The following is a 22,155-nucleotide window of genomic DNA, read 5'->3' as shown; positions in this document are numbered from 1 at the left end:
CAGCACACGCCTGAAGGATGCAGCGTGACCGCTCCTTCCTGCCGCCCAGCAGCCCCACAGTCTACATCCGTAAAAGTGGATATTCGTAAACATCTGTAACTGTGAATATCCGTAAATCAGGACTATGAGGCTGTTAGTAACGTCTGGTCGGCGAGAGAGAACAGGAGGGCACAACTTACAAAACTATAGTCTGGTTCCCCTTCTGTACTAACACGTGAACAGATACATGATGTTCAACTTCCGTGCCTCAGAGAACACGGTGGACGACCCACCCAGAGTCTGCCCAGGGTCTCACCCTGCCCACACCACCTCGCACCTGTGCAGTTTTTACCCGTGTTCGGCACTTAACCCTGAGCACTCACAAATCCTTGCTGAATGCTGACTTCTCCACTCACTGCTCCAACATCTTAGAAGAGCCACGGTTTGAGTCTAGTGATTTGAGCAAATCACAGACCCTGGGGTGTGTCAATGCCAGATTCACGCCACATTGGATGAAGCGTTCCGGTGGTTTCTGTCCCAAATTTCCCAGCTGAATCGAAATCACTCAATTGCTGGGGCTCAGGAAGGCAGAAAGGGTGGGTCACTGCTGGGCGTGCGCATCAAAGGAAGACAGTGGGGTGACAACGCTCACAGCTGTAATCCAACCCCCGGACGCCAAAATACACCGACACAAAGCAAGACTTCAGGTGGTAGAACCTCTTAACATAACACGAGTTCTCGTTTCTTGCTTTTTGGAGAAAAAAGAGTGGAAAAGAAGCAGTGGCTGAGGGGTCCCTCTGAGAGGGACCAGAAAAGTCACGGGGGCTGCAGGAAGAGACACAGGTACAAACGTCACAGGGCACGTACAGGCAGGGACGGTCTCCTCCACGCTGAGACCCCTCTCCTGCCTCCGGGGCCCGGGGGACCCTCAGAGTCACCATCCGCCCACGAAACCAGGGAGGTGAGGCTGCATCTGGCCACGAACCTGAGTCTGTGGCAGGCCAGGCATCCGCAGAGCCCTCTGCCACAGCAACGAACAGGCCTGTGCGAGGACCGAACCACAAGGCAAGTGTAGTTTGGACTAAGGATCTGTCTGCTCTTTGCGGGTGCGCAACTCATTAATCGTGTCCTAACACCACCACCCTTCCAAGCGGCAAGAAGATCCCACACTTCCTTCAAGCCACGCAGTGTGACAGGCTCCAGAGAGGCATTTTCCAGACGCCAGAGGAGAAAGAACAGACCGCCGGGCCGTGCTCAGAATGTCCCATCGGGAGCCGCCCTCACGTCACCATGCACGCGACCCCTTTTCTCCTTCTCAAACACGCTTTCAGGTTTGCACGCACTCCCCTCACCCCTTCCCTCCAGTCCCGACACTGCGGCCTGGATGGTCACCCTTCGAGGGCCGTGCAAGCCCTTGGCCCATCAACCCACAGGCCCCCTGCCCTCCTCTGATGGCCCAGAGTTCTGTATTTTTCGCTAGTGCAAAGGGGACATCATTATTATCTCATTTATTGTGATTCTGATGCCCAGCTGGGTGGAGGCCTTGTCTCTTGGTAGGAAGACCTTACTTCCTGCCTTGCTGAATTCCTGGGTGTTCCCCATCAGACACGTGAATTAATGGCCAGACCGTGGGTATGCCGGTGGGAACCCTCAAGTGAACTGGAAGCTTTAAAGTGAGTTCTTTGTAAGCTACTTGATATCTGGTGATAAACGGGATTAAAATAGGGTATACTGTGATCCTGGCAGCGATTTTATCAATCAAGACGGTAACAGATTATGTCACAAAGCAACAAAGTTCATGCAGGTGACTGATACAATGAATCTTCAGAAAGACGTGTTGGAGCCTAAAGCGCCAAGAAGGGAGAAAACAGAACCTACCTTTTTCCAGAAGGTAAGGAAAGGGACAGATGCCAACAGGGGGGCCAGGATAAAGTTACAGTTTCTCCCTGACTGCGTGTTGAGAACATTCTCCATGGTTTACATGTTTTATAAACAAATAAAACCTACAACACAGAACACACACCCACAGGCGGGCCCATCTGTGGCCTGGGTGCAGAGAGCACGTGACTTCCCGTCCGCACACGTGGCTACTGCAGGCCCGGCAGCCTCGAGGACCCCCTTCGAAGGCCTGTGGGCACATCTGCCCTTACCAAGTCACGGATACATCCACGACCCTAGCTGAGAACTCCGGAGTATTTGAGACAATAAAAAAGCAACATGCATAAACCACAAAAGGAAACCGAAGAGATTCCAAGTGCAAGTTCGCGGTACAGACTGGCGGCCAGAACCGCCGCTCCCACGGCTTTCCCACGCCGGGCAGGGTACGAGCGCAGGCACAGAGCACCACGCGGCAGCCTCACTTCCAGAATTTCTCAGCGAGGACGTCCTGTGCACTGTCGCCGACACAGGAGCTACTGCCACGCCTCCGCTCGCTTCCTGGGAGTCTCCCTGGTTTGAGAGACACGACGCCTCACCTGGAGCACAGCTAGGCAAGTCAGGACGTGCCGGGCCCAGGCCAAGGGCTTCAGTCCTCTTCTGAAGACGACCCCCAGCAGTGCTGCTGCCTCATGGGGCAGGGACGTCATGCGCCACAGCCATCGCCGCTTGGCTCTGCTTCCTTCCAGCTGCTCCCGCTGGGGCGAATGGTCTCACCACCCACCCGCCCAGCTGCTCTGGCCATGAAACTGAACACCAGCCATGATTCTTCTTCCCTTCCTGCCTCCGTATCCAATCGTTCACCAAATCCTGTAGATTCTCCCTTGTAAACCCTTTTAGCATGAAACTTTCTCTAAATTCCACTTTTACTGGAAATACTGCAACAGGTATTCTGGTGGTCCTCCTGCCAACGACAGTGCCGACCCACATCAGTCCGTGCCGGTGGTGTCCCCATCCATGCCGGTGGTGTTCCCGTCCACGACAGTGCCGGCCCACGTCAGTCCACGCCGGTGGTGTTCCTGTCCACGACAGTGCCGGCCCACGTCAGTCCACGCCGGTGGTATCCCCATCCATGCTGGTGGTGTTCCCACGTCCACAACAGTGCTGACCCATGTCAGTCCATGCGGGGGGTGTTCCTGTCCACGACAGTGCCGGCCCACGTCAGTCCATGCCGGGGGTGTTCCCATCCATGCCAGTGATGTTCCCATCTATGCTGGTGGTGTTCCCATCCACAACAGCGCTGGCCCACATCAGTCCATGCCGGTGGTGTTCCCGTCCACAACAGTGCCAGCCCACGTCAGTCCATGCCAGGGGTGTTCCTGCATCCACGACAGTGCCGGCCCACGTCAGTCCATGCCGGGGGTGTTCCCATCCATGCCAGTGATGTTCCCATCTATGCTGGTGGTGTTCCCATCCACAACAGTGCCGGCCCACATCAGTCCATGCCGGTGGTGTTCCCGTCCACGACGGTGCCGGCCCACATAAGTCCATGCCGGTGGTGTTCCCGTCCACGACAGTGCCGGCCCACGTCAGTCCACGCCGGTGGTGTTCCCGTCCACAACAGTGCCGGCCCACGTCAGTCCACGCCGGTGGTGTTCCTGTCCATGACAGTGCCGGCCCACATAAGTCCATGCCGGTGGTGTTCCCGTCCACAACAGTGCCGGCCCACATAAGTCCATGCCGGTGGTGTTCCCATCCACAACAGTGCTGGCCCACGTCAGTCCACGCCGGGAGTGTTCCCGTTCACGTCAGTCCACCCCCCACAATGCAGGCCATGGGCTTCTCTAAAATGCAAATGTGACTGCATATCTTTTATGCTTAAGACCCCATAATATCACACCCGTTAGGACGGCTACTGCAAAGTAACGTGTTGTCAAGAGTGTGCGCTGCTGGGGGGAACAGAACAGCGCAGCAGCTGAGGGGGCAGTTTGGTGGTTCCTCAAAATGTTAAGTACAGAATTACCACCTGAGTCAGCAGCTCCACTTCTGGGAATGTGCCCCCAGGGAATTAAAAGCAGTAATTCGAATAGGTGTTTGTCCACCCAGGTACACGGCAGCCTCATCCGCAGGAGAAAAAAGGGGGAAGCAGGCCACGTGGCCGTCACCAGATGCGTGGGCACGCACAACGTCTGTGCATGCCATGGGAAGTCACCCAGCTCTGCAAAGGGAACTGTGACACCCGCTCCAACCTGGATGAACCCTGGGGGCACCATGTGGACTGAAAGCAGTCACGGAAGGACAAACAAATACCGTGTGACCGCATACAAGGTGCCAGCGGCTGCATCCACGTCCAGGACGGGGAGCAGGACGGCGGCTGCCAGGTGCTGGGGGGGCGACCAGGGGAGCCAGCGTTCTGTGGGTACGGATTTTCAGTTTGGAAGATGAAGAATGTTCCGGAGGCGGATGGTGGTGGTGATTTCACAGCGGTGCGGGTGTACGTGCTCCTACTGAGCGGTGCCCATTAAAGCGGCTACGGTGACCGACCGCACGCCGGGTATACTTTCTGCAACAAAAAGGTCTACGCACACACACGAATCTATGATGCCCGCCCACAGGCCGCGGACGAAATGCAGAGATGGCCTTCCTGTGCCCTGCAAGGCCCCGGGGGTGGGGCTCAGGGCCCCGCCCCTCTCACTGTCGCGCGCTCCCCTCCTCCCGGCCCCAGGCACACCGAGCGGGGCGGCAGCTGGGCTCCCAGCTTCGGGCAAGACGCCGGACAAACCGTGCCCGTGTCCGCACGGCCGCCCACGCCTCGCAACGCCACGGCTGCCAGTTTGCTCTCCCGTGTCCCTTCCCACCGCCCTACGGCTCCGTGAGGTCTCGCCTTGTTCAGAATGACATCCTTGGGGCCCCGCACGGGGGAGCACTCAGGAAAAACTGCCAATGAAACATATCAGCAAGCGTACGGACGGAATAAGGAGGGAGCTCTGTCTGGAGCTCTGTCTGGCTGCACGGGTTTTACGATAAAGTGTGTCACGGACAGACCTGGAAACAGACCTGCCTTTACACGCATCTTTGAAGTCTGTTACAAACAGTTCACCAGGACGCTCAAACTCTTGAGAAAAAAATCCTAACTATGAGGTTTCTCCCGTAACAGTCCACGCTTTTTTCTGTAACTTGTCTCGATGGACAAATACCGCATCTTAATCTTTTTTTTTTTTAGCGCCATTCTGCTTCAAGCTCCATGCACGCCGGAGTCTCTCTTTAAAAGTAAGTTTCTGAGGAATGTTCGGTCCTGAACATATTGGCACACCTGCCATATGAAGAGAATCGGTTCCCTGCTCATGGCTTTGACGTTCCGTGAAGTTTTTTAAAGGAGGGAGCAGCCTCAAAACGTACAACTGTTTCCCCTCACACCTTGCAACCACGTAACTGCTGATTCTAAAGCGTCAGTATCGACGGCCACACGACTTGGAAGTCAGCTACTTACATTGTTTAACTCAAAGCGGAAAGCTGGTCACACCACACGGTGCTGGGAGGACACGCCCGGGACGTGGCTTCCGCGAGTCCCTCCCACCCCCACCCGGGGAAAGGGCTCTGGTGAACGCCAAAATGAATTAATTTGATATTTGTACACTCTGTGAAACCAGCACCCCAAAGAGTCTAGTTATCACCTGTCACCACATAGAGTCGTGCAAGTTTTTTCTTGCCGTGAGAATTTTTAAGATATACTCTACCAGCAACTGTCAAATAGGCAATTCATGGGTGCCCGGCTGGCTCAGTCTGGGGAGCGTGTGACTCTTGATCTTGGGGTTGTGAGTTTGAGCCCCACGGTGGGGGTAGAGATTACTTAAAAATAAAAATCTTAAAAAAACACACAAAAGTCAAACACACGATACAGTGCTACCAGCTATAGTCTCCGTGCTGGGACTTGTAACTGCAAGTCTGTACAGACTCTTTAAGCAAGAGCGAATGTGTCGCGCGCAGACAGGGGGCAGCTGCTCCACAGCAAAAAGGGAAACCGATGCACTTGGCCACTCGAGGAGCCTTGACAACACTGTGCTGGGCTCGAACTGCCCGATGCAAAGTCACACACCCTGCAGGGCTCCAGTCCCAAGAGCCCCCCGAGCAGGCGGAACCAACGCAGAGCGGGAGCCAGACGGCGGCAGGAGGGGCCTTCCCCGGTCACCCCAGAAAGAAACGTTCCAAGCGGGCCGAGGTGTGGACCACACGAGCGTCCGCGCTGATCAAACTGCGCGCCAGACGGATGGTCCCCCCGTAGGTAAACGAGACGCGCGTCAGCCAAGGAGAGCGCTCTCCTGCTCCTGTAAAACTCATCACCTAAAACTGGGGCGGATACCTGGTCTCTCCACCCACTGGACGTTCACCCAATACACTGACGTCGCTCGCCTGCGGTGCCCGCGGGACAAACCCGGCCGGGACTGGGGGAGCCGGCAAGGACACCCAACGTGCCTGCGGCTTTCCAGCCCGCCGGACCCCGAATGCTTCCCAACGCGTAGCTTTCAAACTTCTGTGCTGCACATGTGTGTGTCCCACCCGCACGCGCGGGGAGGTTGGCTCTGCACACACCCCAAGCACACGAACGCAGGGAGCAGGAGGAAGCCGTTTCCTGCTTCTCTGTCATAAAGGCTGGTCACCTTTGGGCAGCCACATCACAAACGTGTCCCCCACAAGGAGGCAGAAATGTCGAACAACACAAACTCGACTGACCTCTGGAGGCTAGGGCCACGGGGAATGGGGAACGGGGAACTGCCCCGCAGGCAGGAAGTAAGAGAAGGCCTGGGTGGGAACTCGGCAGACGGGATCGGTACAGCGAATCTCGGCTGCACTGGTCCCCTTTCTCTGACACACGTGTCCCCGCTTCTGGGGAGCCGGACACTCACCTGACACTGGCCGTGTGCTGTGGCCCGGGCTGGTGTGGGAAGTGGCCGGGCCACGGGCGGTGCGGGCAGAAGCAGGCCGGCTGCAGATGGCAGGCAGGCTGGTAGGCGGGTGTGCGGTGTGGACAGGGGGGTGCCGGGAAGTCAGAGTGCGGCCGTGGGCAGCAGGGGCCCAGGCCGGGGTCAGGCTGGGGCTCTGGGGTGGCCGGCGGGGGGCAGGGCGGGTGCACGGGGCAGCGGCACATGGCAGGCACTCGCTGCGGGACGTCGGCGGCCAGACGGGATGACTTCGCCGAGCCGTTGACCCGTGGGCATCCGTTCACGCACACTTTTGTTCCGGGCGCTTCTGCGGAGAGCTGGTGGGCGGCGAGGTCCCCGTTGCAGGTCGTGAGGGCACCGGGGCCGCCACTGCTCAGGAGCACAACATCGCGGTTCCCGCTGCTCACGGCCATGCTCCAGCTTCTCGGCCCTACGACAGAAGTGACACGACAATGTCCAGTGACGGCCGGGCGGGAGGCTATCTACAGGGTGGAGAGGGTGGGGGCAACGCGGTGGCACCTGCACGGGGACCGGGATGCTCCGTGTGTCCCGCCTGCACCTCCCACTTCTGTTTTCAGACCCGCTGCTCCCCCAGTCCTGTCCCCGTCCTGTCCCCATCCCACCCAGTCCCCGTCCAGTCACTGTCCCCATCCCGTCCCTGTCCCATCCCCATCCCGGTCCAGTCCCCGTCCCCATTGCCGTCCCGTCCCAGTACCATCCCCGTCCCCAAGGGAAGTATGGGGGAGCAGTCAGAACTGTGCAGGAGGGGAGGGAGGGGCACCCACATCGCCCCTGAACCCTCCACCAGGCATCGGTGCAAGGATGCAGGTGTTACGGACAAAATGAAGGGCCACCCTGAGGGCAGCAAGTGGTGCAAGTTAGAATAATTTGAATAATCTTAAGAACACCTTATGTCAGGGTGCCCGGGAGGCTCTGCTGGTTACGCTTTTGGCTCAATTCATGATCACAGGCCACCTGGAGGCGGGGTCTCACCCCCGAGGCCACCTCAGGGAGGTTCTGTCACTTCAGCTTCCTTTTGCTGAAGAATGTATCCCCCCTTTTGCTATAACAACAACAAAAATGCTGATGCAGATATTGCAGAATCAGTAAGACCTACATCAGAGGACGTCGAAGGGGCGCAAGACTTTTTTCAAAGCCAACTGAACCCTCCGATGCTTGTGGGTCTGCCGGAGCACACAGCGGCCTGGCTGTGTGAGATCCGTGCTCCCGGCACTGGACACTCTTGGGACAAACTCCACCCAGGACGCTCACGTTCTCTGCAGGACCCAGCACAGCAGCCCCCGCTCCTGGGGACCCAAGACCTCCCTCCCCTCCAGCCAGGGGATCAAAGGGGACACCTTCTCTGGTTTTTTGGGTTGTTTTTTCCATCAGGGGTGTTACTATCCTCAGAGTCTATTTTTCCATCAATCCTACAGATGCTACTAATCACAGCTGGCGGGGGAGTCATGCCATGCCAACTATCTAACAACAACCCAAATCCTCGGTTTAACAAGAAACTGGGCTTCAGACAGAACGTCACGGCCTGTGACAGCCCTCGCCGTGGCCTGACGCCCCCGCGGACTCTCCGATTCCACCTGTTTCCCCATCTTCTAATCGGATGCTTCTCCCAAGACGGAGAACTTTGTGACCAGAATCACAATGATCATTTTCTCTTATTTTTGCTGCAAATGCTTCATGTGCTCCTTACATAAGAGCTAAAGAGATCTCTGAAGGGCAGAGGGGGCCTCATCGCCCTTGGAACACGTCCCCCACTTTGGTAAAATGCAGTCCAGTGCCAAATATCCGACTTACAAATGAAGTTTTGGAACATAACCTGTTCCTTAACTTGGAGACGTCTTCTGATGGGAAGTTAAAAACTGGTGGGAATAAAGAATAATTTGAACTCTGACTGGCTTGTATTTGAACTAAGTCATGTGAACGTTCTATGATTCAGTCTCTTTAATCATAAAACAGGAACAATCAAATTGACCTTATAAATAAGTTGTGAATTTCAAGTAAAAAATAATTATGAGCAAAAACAGAAAAGAAATTATTCTAAGAAATGTCTATGAATTAAGTTTGGTAGATGCATTCGTATAGGAATTCAGGTGGTCGGGAAGACAGCAAAGGTTTGATCTGAAGTCAAGTATGAACCTATGTCCACAGAGGGAAAGATCTTTCTTTAACACTGAGACAGATGAGAAAAAAACTTGGTCTGAGCCGAAGACCGAGAGAGCTAACAGGAAAGCTGATGGGAAAGAGGAAGAGCCAACATGGTAAGATGACACTATCGTGACAAATGTACACACGATCGTAAAAGCGGTGAAGCAGTACTTCCGGTGAAGTTTAAAGCCAGTTTGGGGTCAAATACGGTGGGCGCCTGCGAACAACCACCTCGCGGTCACGGCCCATTCTCCTCGGGGCCACAGCACGCGGACCCAGCCAAGAGGAAGCCTGAGGCACCGGCGTGGGGCCGCACGGACAGAAGTTTCAGTGTATTTTCCTGTTGTTCATGAACATAACACGCCAGTTTCAATACATTCAAAGCCACCAGTCCCAAGCCCTCGGTTCACTTGTCTACCAGCATCGTTGTCTTGCGTGCACTGGCACTTGGGGGGCCACGTGGCCTTTGGCCAAGGACAGTCTTCTGATTACTTTTTAAATTTTAATTTCTCTTTTCTTTGAGCCTCGGGTCTTCACATGTATTAATCAGGATAACAACCGATGCCCATGTCTGTCCTAGGACCATGACGAGCAAATAAAAATGTGTTGAAAATCATTAAGGGCTAGAGGAGGAAGGACACGTCCACAGCCGTCTTATGAGGCCAGTGTTCTCCCGACAGCAAAACCAGACCAGGCACCACAAGGAAAGAGAACTACAGGCCAACGTCCCTGACGATCGTGGATGCAAAAATCCTCAATAAAATATTAGCAGACTGAATTCGACAACACGTTAAAAGGATCACACGTCGTGATCAAGTGGGATTTATTCCAGGTATACAAGAGGGTCCAACACTCACAAGTCAGACAACATGACCCACCACCACCACCCGCTGAAGGGTAAGAATCATACAGTCGTCCCAGCAGGTGTAGAAAAGGCTTTTGACAAAATCCAACATCCACCTGGATAAAAACTCTCAAGAAAGCAGGTACAGAGGAAACACACCTTAACATAGAAGGCACATACAAGAAGCCCACAGCTAACACCACACTCCGTGGTGAAAGGCTGAAAGCTTTTCCTTCATCAGGAACAAAAGGAGGGGGGTCTAATGTCACCCCTTCTAACACAGTCTTGGAAGTCCCGGCCACAGCAGTTAGGCAAGAAAAAGAAAGAAAGGCGTCCAAATCAGAACGGAAGTAAAACTGTCACTATGTACAGGTGACATGCCATATATAGGAAACTGAAAGATTCTACAAAAAAAAAAAAAAAATAGTAAGTTAGAATAAATGAATTCAGTATAGTTGCAGGATATAAAATCAATACACAAAACCATAAAGGGCTGTGTATTTATAATGGAAGAATTATCATAATTGCTGGATTGAGTGTTAAGAATATAAAAAGATAAGGAATAATGCTTCCTGGCTTTAAAGCCAAAATTATGCTTTAAAACAACAGCTGAAGACATCTGTAGCTTAGAAGAAACGGTGTGAGTGGATCTAAGTTTGAAAGCTGACCCTACCAGTTTCTACCCTGGAGAACCTGGGTCAAATGATTTACACTCTTACAGTCTCTAAGTCTTGGTTCTTAGAGTTAAATTTGAAATGCTAATGAGAATTTTAAACACCCTCACCCTCTGACCCACAATAGTACTAGGAAGTTCTCTTCTGGACACACTTGAACAATGTGTAAAGACAGACGTACAGGTAAGGTTGTTACAGACTGCACCACCGTCTGCCAGTGAAAACTGGAAGCACTCTAAAATATCCTCAGTAACAGATTCAGATTCTGTCGTATCTGTACCTTGGGCATTCTGCACGATTAAAAAAAGAACGAGCTAGATCAGGGTATACGATGGAAAGAAGTCCAAAGTACATCCTGACACAAATAAAGCCTACCCACAGAACAGCCTATATGGTATGACTCTACCCATTTCGTTAAAAAGGGGGGGAGATACACATATGATTAGGATACACAGATAGTTTCCAGAAGGACCTAAGAAAAGGTCTTCCCGCTGGAGAGCTAGACTGCGAATTCTGAAAGGGTGGAGAAGACTTCACATCTCACTTTCTGTACCGCGTACAACTTTTACTGTCAGCCTGTCTTCTTTATGGTGGTAAAATCCTAATAAAACAGCATATAAAGTCTCTAGCACAGTCACTAATAATGAACAAAAGGTAGTTATCATTAAAATGTAAAAACAGAAGCAAAGTTATTTTACCTTAAGAGATAACTGAACATCGATACACCGGATGCATTTTACCTATTTGATCTCATTTTACTTTTTTATCTAGAGGGAGGTAGTGCACGTGAGCAGGGGAGGGGCAGAAGGAGAGGGAGAGAGAGCCCCAAGCAGGCTCCATGCTGAGCGCAGAGCCCAACACGGGGCTCGATGCGGGGCTGGGTCCCAGAACCCTGGGATCACGCACGACCTGAGCCGAAACCAAGAGTCGGGTGTGCCACCGGCTGAGCCGCCCAGGCATTTTCAATTGTTTACCTTCTGATGCGTACCTGCTGTCTCATGATAACACCCTGCACAATGCATTGAATAACTGGATGAAGAAATGAAAACGAGGCTAAGGAGTAAGAACAGGTGAGTACAAAGTATTGAGAGAAAGGTTTCAACGTATCTCATCATACCTCCCCCATTTCTGGAAACATACACACTTGTTGGGCCAAAGCCACCTAGGAACCAAGAGCGCAGTGCCCCAGGCAGACCCTTCTTCAGTCTGTGTTTCAACGCAGGGAGGAGAGGCATCGGAGTTTATGTGATTACAGGGATCGCACAATTACCTCCTTAACTTGGTCTGGGACTCAGAAAACGTACACGTTTAAGTAACGTAAGACACAATCACACGACACGTATCATTAATGTAACTAAATACGATACATGCTTTACGTATTTTTATAGTAGGTATAAATGACCACGTTAAAACACAAAACAGCAGCTCAGTGGATATACTACTGTGTAATCACAGTGATGCCAACATATTAAACGTCATGGCCATAAAGGATGCCATCGAGCTATCAGGTGGCCACCGGAGCACAAACGCACGGGTAGGGCCACTGTGAAAACCTCGCAGCAGCTGCTCGCACCCGGGGGTGTGCTCCGTGGTCCCAAAGCTGCAAGCTAGAATCCGAATGTCATGCCAGGCACCCTGCACACCTGCCCCAATCACCACAGGGACCACGTGGCCACTAACCAGGCGGGGCTGCCGCACCTTTCCCCGAACTGTCACACACACGATCCCACTTGACTCGACGCTCGGAACGGCGTGGCAGGCGTCACCCCTCTGTTTTGCTCCAGCCACAACGGCACACACAGAGTCTGGGGGTTCGGCTAGGAAGCCTGACATCAGGGGTTTGAGGGCTCTCTGTAAACGACACCCCACCAGCTCCCACAATGTGCTCTAGGACAACCCTTTGCTTCGTCAGGTTCAGGAGAGCAAACGTCCCAGCGAGTGGCGAGACGCGAACGCGAGCACGATCCCATGCTGTCCGCGGCCGGCTGTTTGGGAAGGGTGGTGCTCCCCAGAGCAGCCTCACTAAGTGAAACACAAAACTCTACCCCAGTGCTTCTCACACAGAGGGATCACGGGCGGACGTTGCTGACATGCGGATTCTGAACGCGCCCACCTGGAGTGAGGCCACAGGTCTCCAACACGTGCCCACACGCCGGCCGCTGGGACACTGTGCGTGCAGCAAACCAGGCGCGGAGGCTGCCGGAGAGCCAGGCCGCGGCTGGGGCAGCATACGCACAATTAAAGCAGCACGGAGCCAGCAAGCGGGGGAACGACAGCATAGATGGAGAAAGGAAGGCCTGCCGTTCCGACTAAGGCGGAGGAAAGTAACACAGTTAACATGAGAGGCTCGAGTTGGTGACCAAGTATGGCTTGTCTCACAACCCGTAAACTGTTATGTGCACAGAAATAGCCAATCAGCTTTAAAAAAAATTTTTTTTAACGTTTTACTTATTTTTGAGACAGAGAGAGACAGAGCATGAACAGGGGAGGGGCAGAGAGAGAGGGAGACACAGAATCGGAAGCAGGCTCCAGGCTCTGAGCCATCAGCCCAGAGCCCGACGCGGGGCTCGGACTCACGGACCGCGAGATCATGACCTGAGCCGAAGTCGGACGCTTAACCGACTGAGCCACCCAGGCGCCCCAAGCCAATCAGCTTTTAACTGTTCTGGTGCGACTCCTGAATGTGGATTGAAGTCCTGGGCCCAGTTCAATGCGTGAGACGATCTTCTTCTCTCACGTGCTGTCAGGTTTAGTAGATGGGCGACAGACACGCCGGGGGCCTCTCTGCACACCAGGCCTTAGGCATCCAATCTGGGGAGCACTTGTATCCATTACTCATCAAATTTGCGTTCACATGAAACGGTTCCTCTCACACTGCTTGATGCTTCCCCCAAATGATGGCCTTGTCCCTGAGCAGGGGCAGCAAGTCGACCCCTTAGCCCTTAGAGCTATGGCCAGGGAGCAAACAGTCACTGACGAGGAACGACTGCAGAGCTCGTCTGTAGCGGGTCCGTTTGGAAGGGTGTCGGCCAGGTTTTGTCTCCAGGGATATGTCCCCGCAAAAGGCTATTAAAGCTGATTTCCTCATCTCACTATGTCAAGCACTTTCCTCATGATACCTGAGCAGATATCACAGAGAAAACTGAGGGCCAAAGTACTGAAGTACTAACTCACGTAAATCACACGACTGGGATCCAGTCTCAGACCAGGCTGCCTCTGAAAGTGAGGCTCTCCCGCTACCTCAAGATGCCTCCAGGCCAGCGCCAAGTTCAACGAGCTCTTCCGGGACTGCCAGAGGCTGCTGGTACAAAATTCAGTGTGAAGGTCTGCGTGAAAACCAGCCTCTGAATTCACTATTTCCCAAGACAGTTTTGAAAGGTACAGTTCAGCATCCAAGAGCGTCAGAGGCCTCTTCCACTGAATTCAGAAGTGCCTTCCACTCGTGCATCATGTTATGCAAACCTGAAAAGCCAGCCAGGAGCCAATCTTTGTTGACAGGGAGGGTTTGGACGATGAAAACATAATTGTGACCTGACAGCAAAATCTGTATCTTTAATCAAAGAACCAGTGTTAAGGAACTGAAAAGAATGGTCTTACATAAGGGAATATGATCTTCTCTTCTTCTGAGACAAATTAAACTGTCTTATTTTTGTTTGAGTTCGTGAACTTTCTACCGATAAACTCTCCTTCAATAAGACGGCTTAGCATGTCTGTACTTACTCCCCTGTGGGGACTTCACGAGTTACAAAGAATTCTCGGTATTGCTATCATTCCCCTTCCTCATAAACGGCAATACATTAGCAGTCATGTCCTGCACAATCCGGGGCAAACATCTGGGCACCTGTCCACGTGCCCTGCCCTCCACACACCATGAGGAAGCCAACAGACTGAGTCCCGGCAAATCTGAGAGTCGCAGATCACTATTCTTTTACCACGAAAGCTCAACTGTCGGTCTATTAAATGTATATTATCAAGAAGGTGGTTTTGACTTATGTTAACAAACACCACCTCTGAAAATGAAATCTTTTTTATATAACCTCTTTCAATACACACAATCGACACTGATAAAGACATCAACGAACCGTAAATGTTAAGTGTTCCAGTTTTACAGAAGCTGTTCACGGTATTTACAAACAGCTTAAGGAAATGGAGGAAAAAAACGGCATCATGATTTTCCCTCCCAGATTTACAACAAAGAGTATAAAAGTTAAATAACTCAAGGAAGATCTTACAGTGCCCCAGCAAATCAGAAAACCCCGAATGTGGAAAGCAGTCCTGTTGTCAGATGCGAGCCCCGCACGGGTGGGCAGGTGACAGGCTTTCTAATCTCACTGTGCTCCTTTGTTCTGTGTGGAGTGTGCCTTTGGTAACAGACCTACCTGGGAGGAGAAGCGTAAAATGAAGCTTCTCTTTATAGTCTGGGATATGTGAGAGCTAAGAACACCTTATCACCATGAACACTTATGTTTCTAAATCTGTATGTCAAGAACACTACTGCTGTGCTGAAGTTATTAGGACACTCTTCAGACATCTGTCTTCCACATTCATCCACAAAAATTATCAGCCCACACAACACCCGCCACATCTCCCCATACTCCCCATACAGCGCCGGCCCCACATGCACTTACGGCCTGAAGAAAGAAAGGCTTCTTGTATCTTTGAGTTTCAATGTCAGATGAACTCACGGGTGTAACTAAGAACATGGAAAATAAACCCAGAGGGGTTTTCCACAGTTATTAGTATCAGTCAATCGTCTTTCAAAAAAATTCTGGAAAGCCCTCCAATGAGCGGCCATTGTAACCCAGGAGCCAGCCACGACATTCAGTTCACCTAGACTATGCTCCAAATCGTGAAGCGACTGTAATAAATACAACAAATGTTCATGAAGTTACGAGTCTGTTCCAATGGTCTCCACCTTTTCTGTACATTAGAACCATCTCAGTAATATAAAACCCTTCAGACCCAGGGCCCTGGCCCCACAGGTTCTCTGATTTAATTCACGTTGTAATGGACTGCGGTCATCAGCGTTTTTTAAAAGCTCCTCAGATGATCCCAGTGTGTGGCTAGGGCTGAGACCCACAGACTGAGAATTTGTACAACCGACGCCCATCAAGTTATAACGCGGGCAAGCACCACTAAAGGGATCCATCTTTCAGAAAATACTGCTTAAGTGTTTCTTAAGCAAAATGTTGCCGCATGGCAAACAGCATGCAGAACAGGTCCTTCACATGGGACGAGCTTCGGAGCGTTCTCATGGTCTTTATTTCTCTCTGTAACGATGAAAAGGGTATTTTTGAAGTTATAAGCGTGGGGGCAACGGTGTGGTAGGGAGAGAGCCTCAGTGAGACAGTCACATGGGCAGCGTTCACATGCCTCCACGTGAAAAAGTGGAACTAGGCATCACAGTTACTTCCGGATCCTGTGACTGAGGTCAGGATCCAGCTAATCTGACTAATGAGTTTATTTAACCCAAAAGAAAAATTATGTCCCCTGACCCCTTGTCAATCTTTGAAATGAAGTCCCAAACCCCTGTATTAAAAGAGCATGTTCCCTGAAGTTCTGTGCCAGAAAGAAAGAAAGAAAGAAAGAAAGAAAGAAAGAAAGAAAGAAAGAAAAAGATTTCTGATTGCATGTTAAGCCCTTCAACGCTCCAATCCATGGCTCAGACACCCACAGACCCCGGGCCTGTGTCTCCCCTCACGTCCGGCCCAGTGAGAATTCCACAACGCTCTGGTGACAAGCAGGACCCTCCCCATGATACAGGGCCATGTTCAAGCCGTAAGATTTCCTCTGAAACCACTGCCTCAGGTAAGATCGCAAGACGGGCAACCTCACACCGGAGCAACCTGTCTGTGCCCCTGGCTCTTCCCAGGCAGAGCAGGAGTCTGTCCCGAGCCTTACAGACGTGCCCAGCACATCACAAGGAAGCCTGAAGACACCAGGAGTGTTTTAACACCTCACACATCTCAGAAACTCAAAACTCGGCAGCCGGCCTCCAGGGGAAACACGTCTCTGAGATAAATCAAACCAAGGGAATTCTACTCCCACATCCCGGGAGGCGAAAGAATGTGAGGGGATGTGAAACGTCTTCCGTAACGTCAAAAACCGAGCTTGATCACCATCAAGGACTCGAGCTTGTTTGGTTTTGAAGGTGGCGTATGTTTTTTTCACGGAGCTCTTACCCTGACCCGCGCCTTCCCCACAAATCCCCACGCACCCAAGGGTCTGAGAGCGGGCTCCAGCCCTGCTGTTTTGTGAAGTTTGAGAAGCAGCAGATCTAACTTCCCAAGCCGCTCCCCAAACGGCTCTGCCTCATTGTCCAGCAAACAGCGTCTCCAGGGTACCCGTCAGTCTACGCAGCCACCCCTCCGCGTACCTGCACAAACACAACTGAAGACACCCTTTCGCTTAAAGGGCCCTGAGATCTACCTCGAGCTTAGGAAAACATCACCTTCACAAGCACTTTCTTCCTCCTCGCACCGGACCCGCGGGTTCGGTCTTGCTGAGAGCCTGGGTGCGAGTCTCATAAACCCTCTCTGTCTCTGCTCCCACCGTCACTGCGGATGCTCGTGACCCCTACCTGCCCACCCACATGTAGCAGACGACCTGAAACCGCACTGACCGGCGGTGCGGGACCCTTGTCTGCCCGCAGAGGTCATCAAATTGTGTCTTCCAGTTGAACAGGCGAACGTCGTCCTTATTTAGCAAGCACGTATTAAGCGCCTCCTGTGTTCACCGTGACTATTTTTCTCGGAGTCTGCATAGGTGCACCTGGACTGAGCCCACTTGCTGGGGATTAGAACAACAAAGGACAGAAGTAAGGCGCCCCTCTTCCCAGTCCTGCATCTCTAAGTCCTGCTTCAGATGCTTTGTTCTGTGTTTTCCCCAAGACGGCCGGCAGGCCAGGCAGCTCGTCCGTCCCGCCCTCAACACCCACGTTTATTTCCCAGCTGGGGTGTGATCGGGCCTTTCCATCTTAAACAACAGGCGGCATTCACAGAGCCTGTGTGCCAAGGCTGCGGGCCGCACTCGGGGTGACGGGCGAGCTGCCCCTCCCCACCCCCACCCCTGGGCCGGCCAACACGCTCACACATAGGACGGGTGTGCAAGGCCCTGGCACGCGGCTGCACGCAGTTGCCCACAGGGGTTGGTTGGCTCAGCATCAAGTCTGGACGTGGGATCAGGTTAAAACACTCAGAGCATCAGTGCTGTGACACACAGCCTCTTCCAGAAGAGGCGAAGGTAACAAGTGTTCCCTGAGCTGCGCTGTGTGTCAGTCACATCAGACACAAGCATTTTTCACTATCGGTGTAAACTTCATGCTCACGATCCTGTAATTCACATCTAAGATGTCAGCTACCCGAGCCACAGAAAATATGCAAAAATACCCTGTCTATGTTTGTACGCTAAAACAAAAGTTACAGATGAAGTGTAATCTAATAAAATACTCCAATATTCAAGAGTAGCAACAAAAGCATTTAGTCTGTTAGAGATGCAAAGTTCAAAAATAAACGACACGATGATAAAAGACTCTTTGCTGTAACACTTTAAGAAGCAGAAATGTGTCAGCAGACAGAAAGCCACGGACGGTAGTCAATGCACCAGCCACAACTGGAGATTATTTACATAGTCAGTGACTTCTGAGGCTTCAAAGAGAACTACAGCTTTCTTAATTATAAATACTATGAGCTACGGGGAGCCTGGGTGGCTCAGTCGGTTAAATGTCAGACTTGGGTTCTGGTCATGATCTCGCGGTTTGTGAATTCGAGCCCCGCGTCGGGCTCTGTGCTGACGGCTCGGAACCTGGAGCTGCTTCAGGTTCTGTGTCTCCCTCGCTTTCTGCCCCTCCCCTGCTCATGCTCTCTCTCTCTGAAAAATAAACACTAAGAAGGAGGAAGAGGAGGAGGAGGAGGAGGAGGAGGAGGAGGAGGAGGAGGAGGAGGAGGAGGAGAAAGAAAGGTGTTTGTTTGGTAAGGTCTGTGAGTTCGAGCCCCGTGTCGGGCTCTGTGCTGACAGCTCGGAACCTGGAACCTGCTTCGGATTCTATGTCTCCTCTCTCTGCCCCTCCCCTGCTCATGCTCTGTCCTCTCTCTCAAAAATAAATAAACATAAGAAGAAGGAGAAGGAGAAGGAGGAGAAGGAGGAGGAGGAGGTGGAGGAGGAGAAGAAGAAGAAGAAGAAAGAAAGGTATGTGTTTGGTAAGGTCTGTGAGTTCGAGCCCCACATCGGGCTCTGTGCTGACAGCTCGGAGCCTGGAACCTGCTTCGGATTCTGTGTCTCCTTCTCTCTCTGCCCCTCCCCTGCTCATGCTCTGTCTCTGTCTCAAAAATAAATAAGTTAAAAAAATATTAAATAGTATGACCTAAAAGACCCCTCTTGTGGGTAAAAAGGACGTATTTCAACAAGAATACCTGTTAGAGGAAATGTTACCAAACTGTAAAAAGAGACCCCACTTTCTTGCATGATCACTGAGAGGCTCATTTACAGTCAATGATTTACATGAAATACCTCAGTTTTCACAAAACTTTTCTGTGCCTAGTTTCCTCAAAATTTACCCTTTCCCACCAGACATACAACTATGTCACAGACTAAAATAGCCTGAGTATTCCTGCCAGTGGCATATAAACTCTCCATCGTCATTTTAAGCAAAGGTGAAGGCCGCTGTTGATTCAGGGCACAAACCTGCCGGGGGCAAGACACCAGCCAGAGATCTAATGCCGTGTGACGCCTGCAGTCCTCGAACCTGCTGAGTCACTAAGATCTAAGCACCCAACACTGAAAAGAAAGGGTAAGTATGTACTGTGATAGAAGCACTCAACACCAGAACGGTATTCATGGCCGCAGCATATAAACGTGCCAAACTAACACACAGTGTTGTAGGTCACCTATATTCAACAGAAAAGGAAAAAAGGTAAATATGGCCAACACATTACGATTCCCACTTTGACCAGTAAGTCCAGTTACAACGTAGTGGCCACTGCCCCAATTAAAATGCATACAATGTAAAAAATAAATAAATAAATAAATGTAATCGACTCAAAACAACTTGAAGGTGTAACCAGCCTGTGTATTTCAGATGAACACTGCTAAGAATTAATCTTGCTGTGGAAGCTTCGATCCCAAGTAGGTATCTTCACCAAACCTCTATTTTTACAGGTTGGAAGATGCTAAAACATTACCATCTTTTTACACCACTCAATTCACAAAAGTGATTAAGGTAAGTCCCAGGGTTCTATTTTCATACCAGCTAATAATGAGAGAAGCACGTATTTTCAAAATTCTCTCCTTCAGACGGAGCCTACGAAGACTCCCAAAGTATGAAAGCACACAAACTACTCTAAGTCTGAGGCTCCCCCCCCCACACACTTACTAAAGAAAGCACATTTTAATAAACCCAAGAAACGGCTAACCTTACCTTACAGCGCTAGACTCCAGTTCAAATAAACCTCCTAAGATTTTAATGCATTAACGTGCCATTCAGGGTTTACACTGAAAAACAAACCTATGAGCCGAAGTTTTAATCCAATCCTAGAAGCACAGACCAAAAAGTTCAGTTTTTAAATAAACTCTCAAAACAACAAATTCACAGGAACGGAAGCAGGAGCAAATGCATTACCTTCACGGAAAGAAGAAACGTTCCTTCCCGGCTGAGCGTGGTCGCGGGCGGGTGAGCGCAGCAGCTGGCTCTGAACCCGGCTCTGAACCCGGCTCTGAACCCGGCTCTGGGCTCCGGACCCGGGGCGGCGCTGTGTCAGGGGTGCACTTGCAGCCCTGGCTTCCTACAGGGCCAGGGCGGGAGAGTTTTCTCGTCCTCGGCCCCTAGGGGCAGGGTCCCAGCACTGCTGACGGCTGGAGCACGGGGTCAGCGAGCCAGGATATGAGGTGACGTGTGATTTCTAGCCTTTTCCTGCTTCTACCGGGAAACTGTTAACAAGGGCTGTTTTTGGTTGTAACTTCCTTTGATCTTTCCGACTGAACGTTACTTAGTGGATTAAAGCCATGCTAGCTGATATTATTTGCTTGCTGAGGCTGACTTCAGTTGCTACGGATTCAGTTTTCTGACTCCGAGGGCCGGCTACTTCATCTAAACGAACACAAATAAACACCAACAGTGTTTATTTCCAAGTTCTGGGATTCTTGCGTTCTTTCACAAATAGTTCTTGAGACCCAGCTTTTAGGGCGGAAAGTCCGTGGTTTTTAAAAGAGGCAGAATCTTCTTTAATAAATAGAGGAAAGTCATGTTTCAAGCAGTTGTGTGTTTCCCTTCAATTTTCCTAAACAAAACAGCAGTTTGTTAAATGAATCGGACGCTACTTTTTATAAATTTGTGGCCCTGATGATGCCATTATTTTAAATTCCACGACCACAATGTAAAAACCTTTTAAATATCTGGTATCTGCAAACAAATACTTCATTTACATCCACTGGCAAGCAAGTGATAACCCTACTGAAACGTGAACTCCAACTCTTCTTCAGACTTCTCCAATTAAAAATGTGTAAACGACTCTCTCAACAGGCTGTACTGATTAATTATACAAATACGGCACTTTCAAAATTGAAGAAATTAACACCAAAAGCCCAAGTAATCAAAGAAAAAAACAGATAAAATTGGATTTCATTAAAATGATGAAACTTTAGTGCCTCAAAGAACATTATCAAGAAAATGAAAAGACAACCCACAGAGGAGGGGAAAATACGTGCAAATCACGTATCTGAGAGGCTAGTAACCACAGGGTAGAAAAACTTAACAACAACAATAAAAAGGCAAATAATATAATCTAAAAGTAGTCGCAATTTTGGAATAGACATTTTCCAAAGAAAACGTATGAGTGGTTAACATGCACATGGGAAGTTGCTCCACATCACTAATAATTATGGAAGTGTGAAATAAAAGCATGACATACCATTTCACATCCATTAAGACGGCTTAATGGGAAAGAAGGGAGGAGGGAAGGGAGGGAGGAGGGGGGGAAAAGGGGGAAGGTGGGGAGGGAGGAAGGAACGGAGGGGGAAGGAAGGGAGGGGGAGGGAGGAAGGGGGAAGGGAGGGAGGAAGGAACGGAGGGGGAAGGAAGGGAGGGAGAAGGAGGAAGGGAAGAAGGGGGGAGGCAGGGGGAAGGAAGGAGGGAGGGAGGAGGGGGGAAGGGGGAAGGGAGGGAGGGAGGAAGGAACGGAAGGGGAAGGAAGGGAGGGAGAAGGAGGAAGGGAAGAATTGGGGAGGCAGAGGGGAAGGGAGGAAGGAATGGAGGGGGAAGGAAGGGAGGGAGAAGGAGGAAGGGAGAAGAGGGAAGGCAGGGGGGAAGCAGGGGGAGGGAGGAAGGGGGGAGGGAGGAAGGAAGGAAAGGGTCCCGCCATGGGCGCACAAACTAAGCAGAGTCACCACTGACAGCAGCAGCGTGCCAAGCACAGCGGGTCGTCCGTGTCCCTGGTCCCACGTTTGCAAATTCGCCTCCTCTGTCAAGCTGACTTGCAACCGCATACGGTCCTGGCGGTGCTTTCACGGTACTTCCGACGCACAGAGTCCTGCAACATGCGTGTCCTCCCGTGAACCAAACAGGGGACGCCCGCCTTGCGTACTGCCACGAGCGTTCTTTTCTCTATTTAGCGCCACGCTGTTCACGTTTCTGTGCTTTTTGTTAGCAATGTCACCATTTAAAATTTTTTTAAAGTTTATTTATTTT

The 22,155-nt window shown here is 51.2% G+C and overlaps 1 protein-coding gene across 10 annotated transcripts in view; it reads right to left on the bottom strand.

The window, feature by feature from the left end:
- Positions 1-22,155, bottom strand: part of DISP1 (dispatched RND transporter family member 1) — a 192,051-nt gene that overhangs the window by 47,283 nt on the left and 122,613 nt on the right. For 8 of the 10 annotated variants that reach the window (XM_058701241.1, XM_058701242.1, XM_058701240.1 and 5 more), the window contains one exon: positions 6,759-7,224. The exons of 1 other annotated variant lie outside the window; for it this stretch is intronic. In XM_058701241.1, coding sequence (XP_058557224.1) covers positions 6,759-7,224 — 466 coding nt within the window. Of the gene's footprint in view, positions 1-6,758; positions 7,225-20,091; positions 20,314-22,155 lie in introns of those variants that run through there. One more of the 10 variants, XM_058701246.1, reaches the window with a different exon arrangement.

This window comes from Neofelis nebulosa, chromosome 15 (genome assembly GCF_028018385.1).
Source record: "Neofelis nebulosa isolate mNeoNeb1 chromosome 15, mNeoNeb1.pri, whole genome shotgun sequence".
In the NCBI taxonomy this organism is placed as follows: domain Eukaryota; kingdom Metazoa; phylum Chordata; class Mammalia; order Carnivora; family Felidae; genus Neofelis; species Neofelis nebulosa.
The sequence above is the reverse complement of the archived record's forward strand: the minus strand, read 5'-3'. Positions and strand labels throughout refer to the sequence as shown.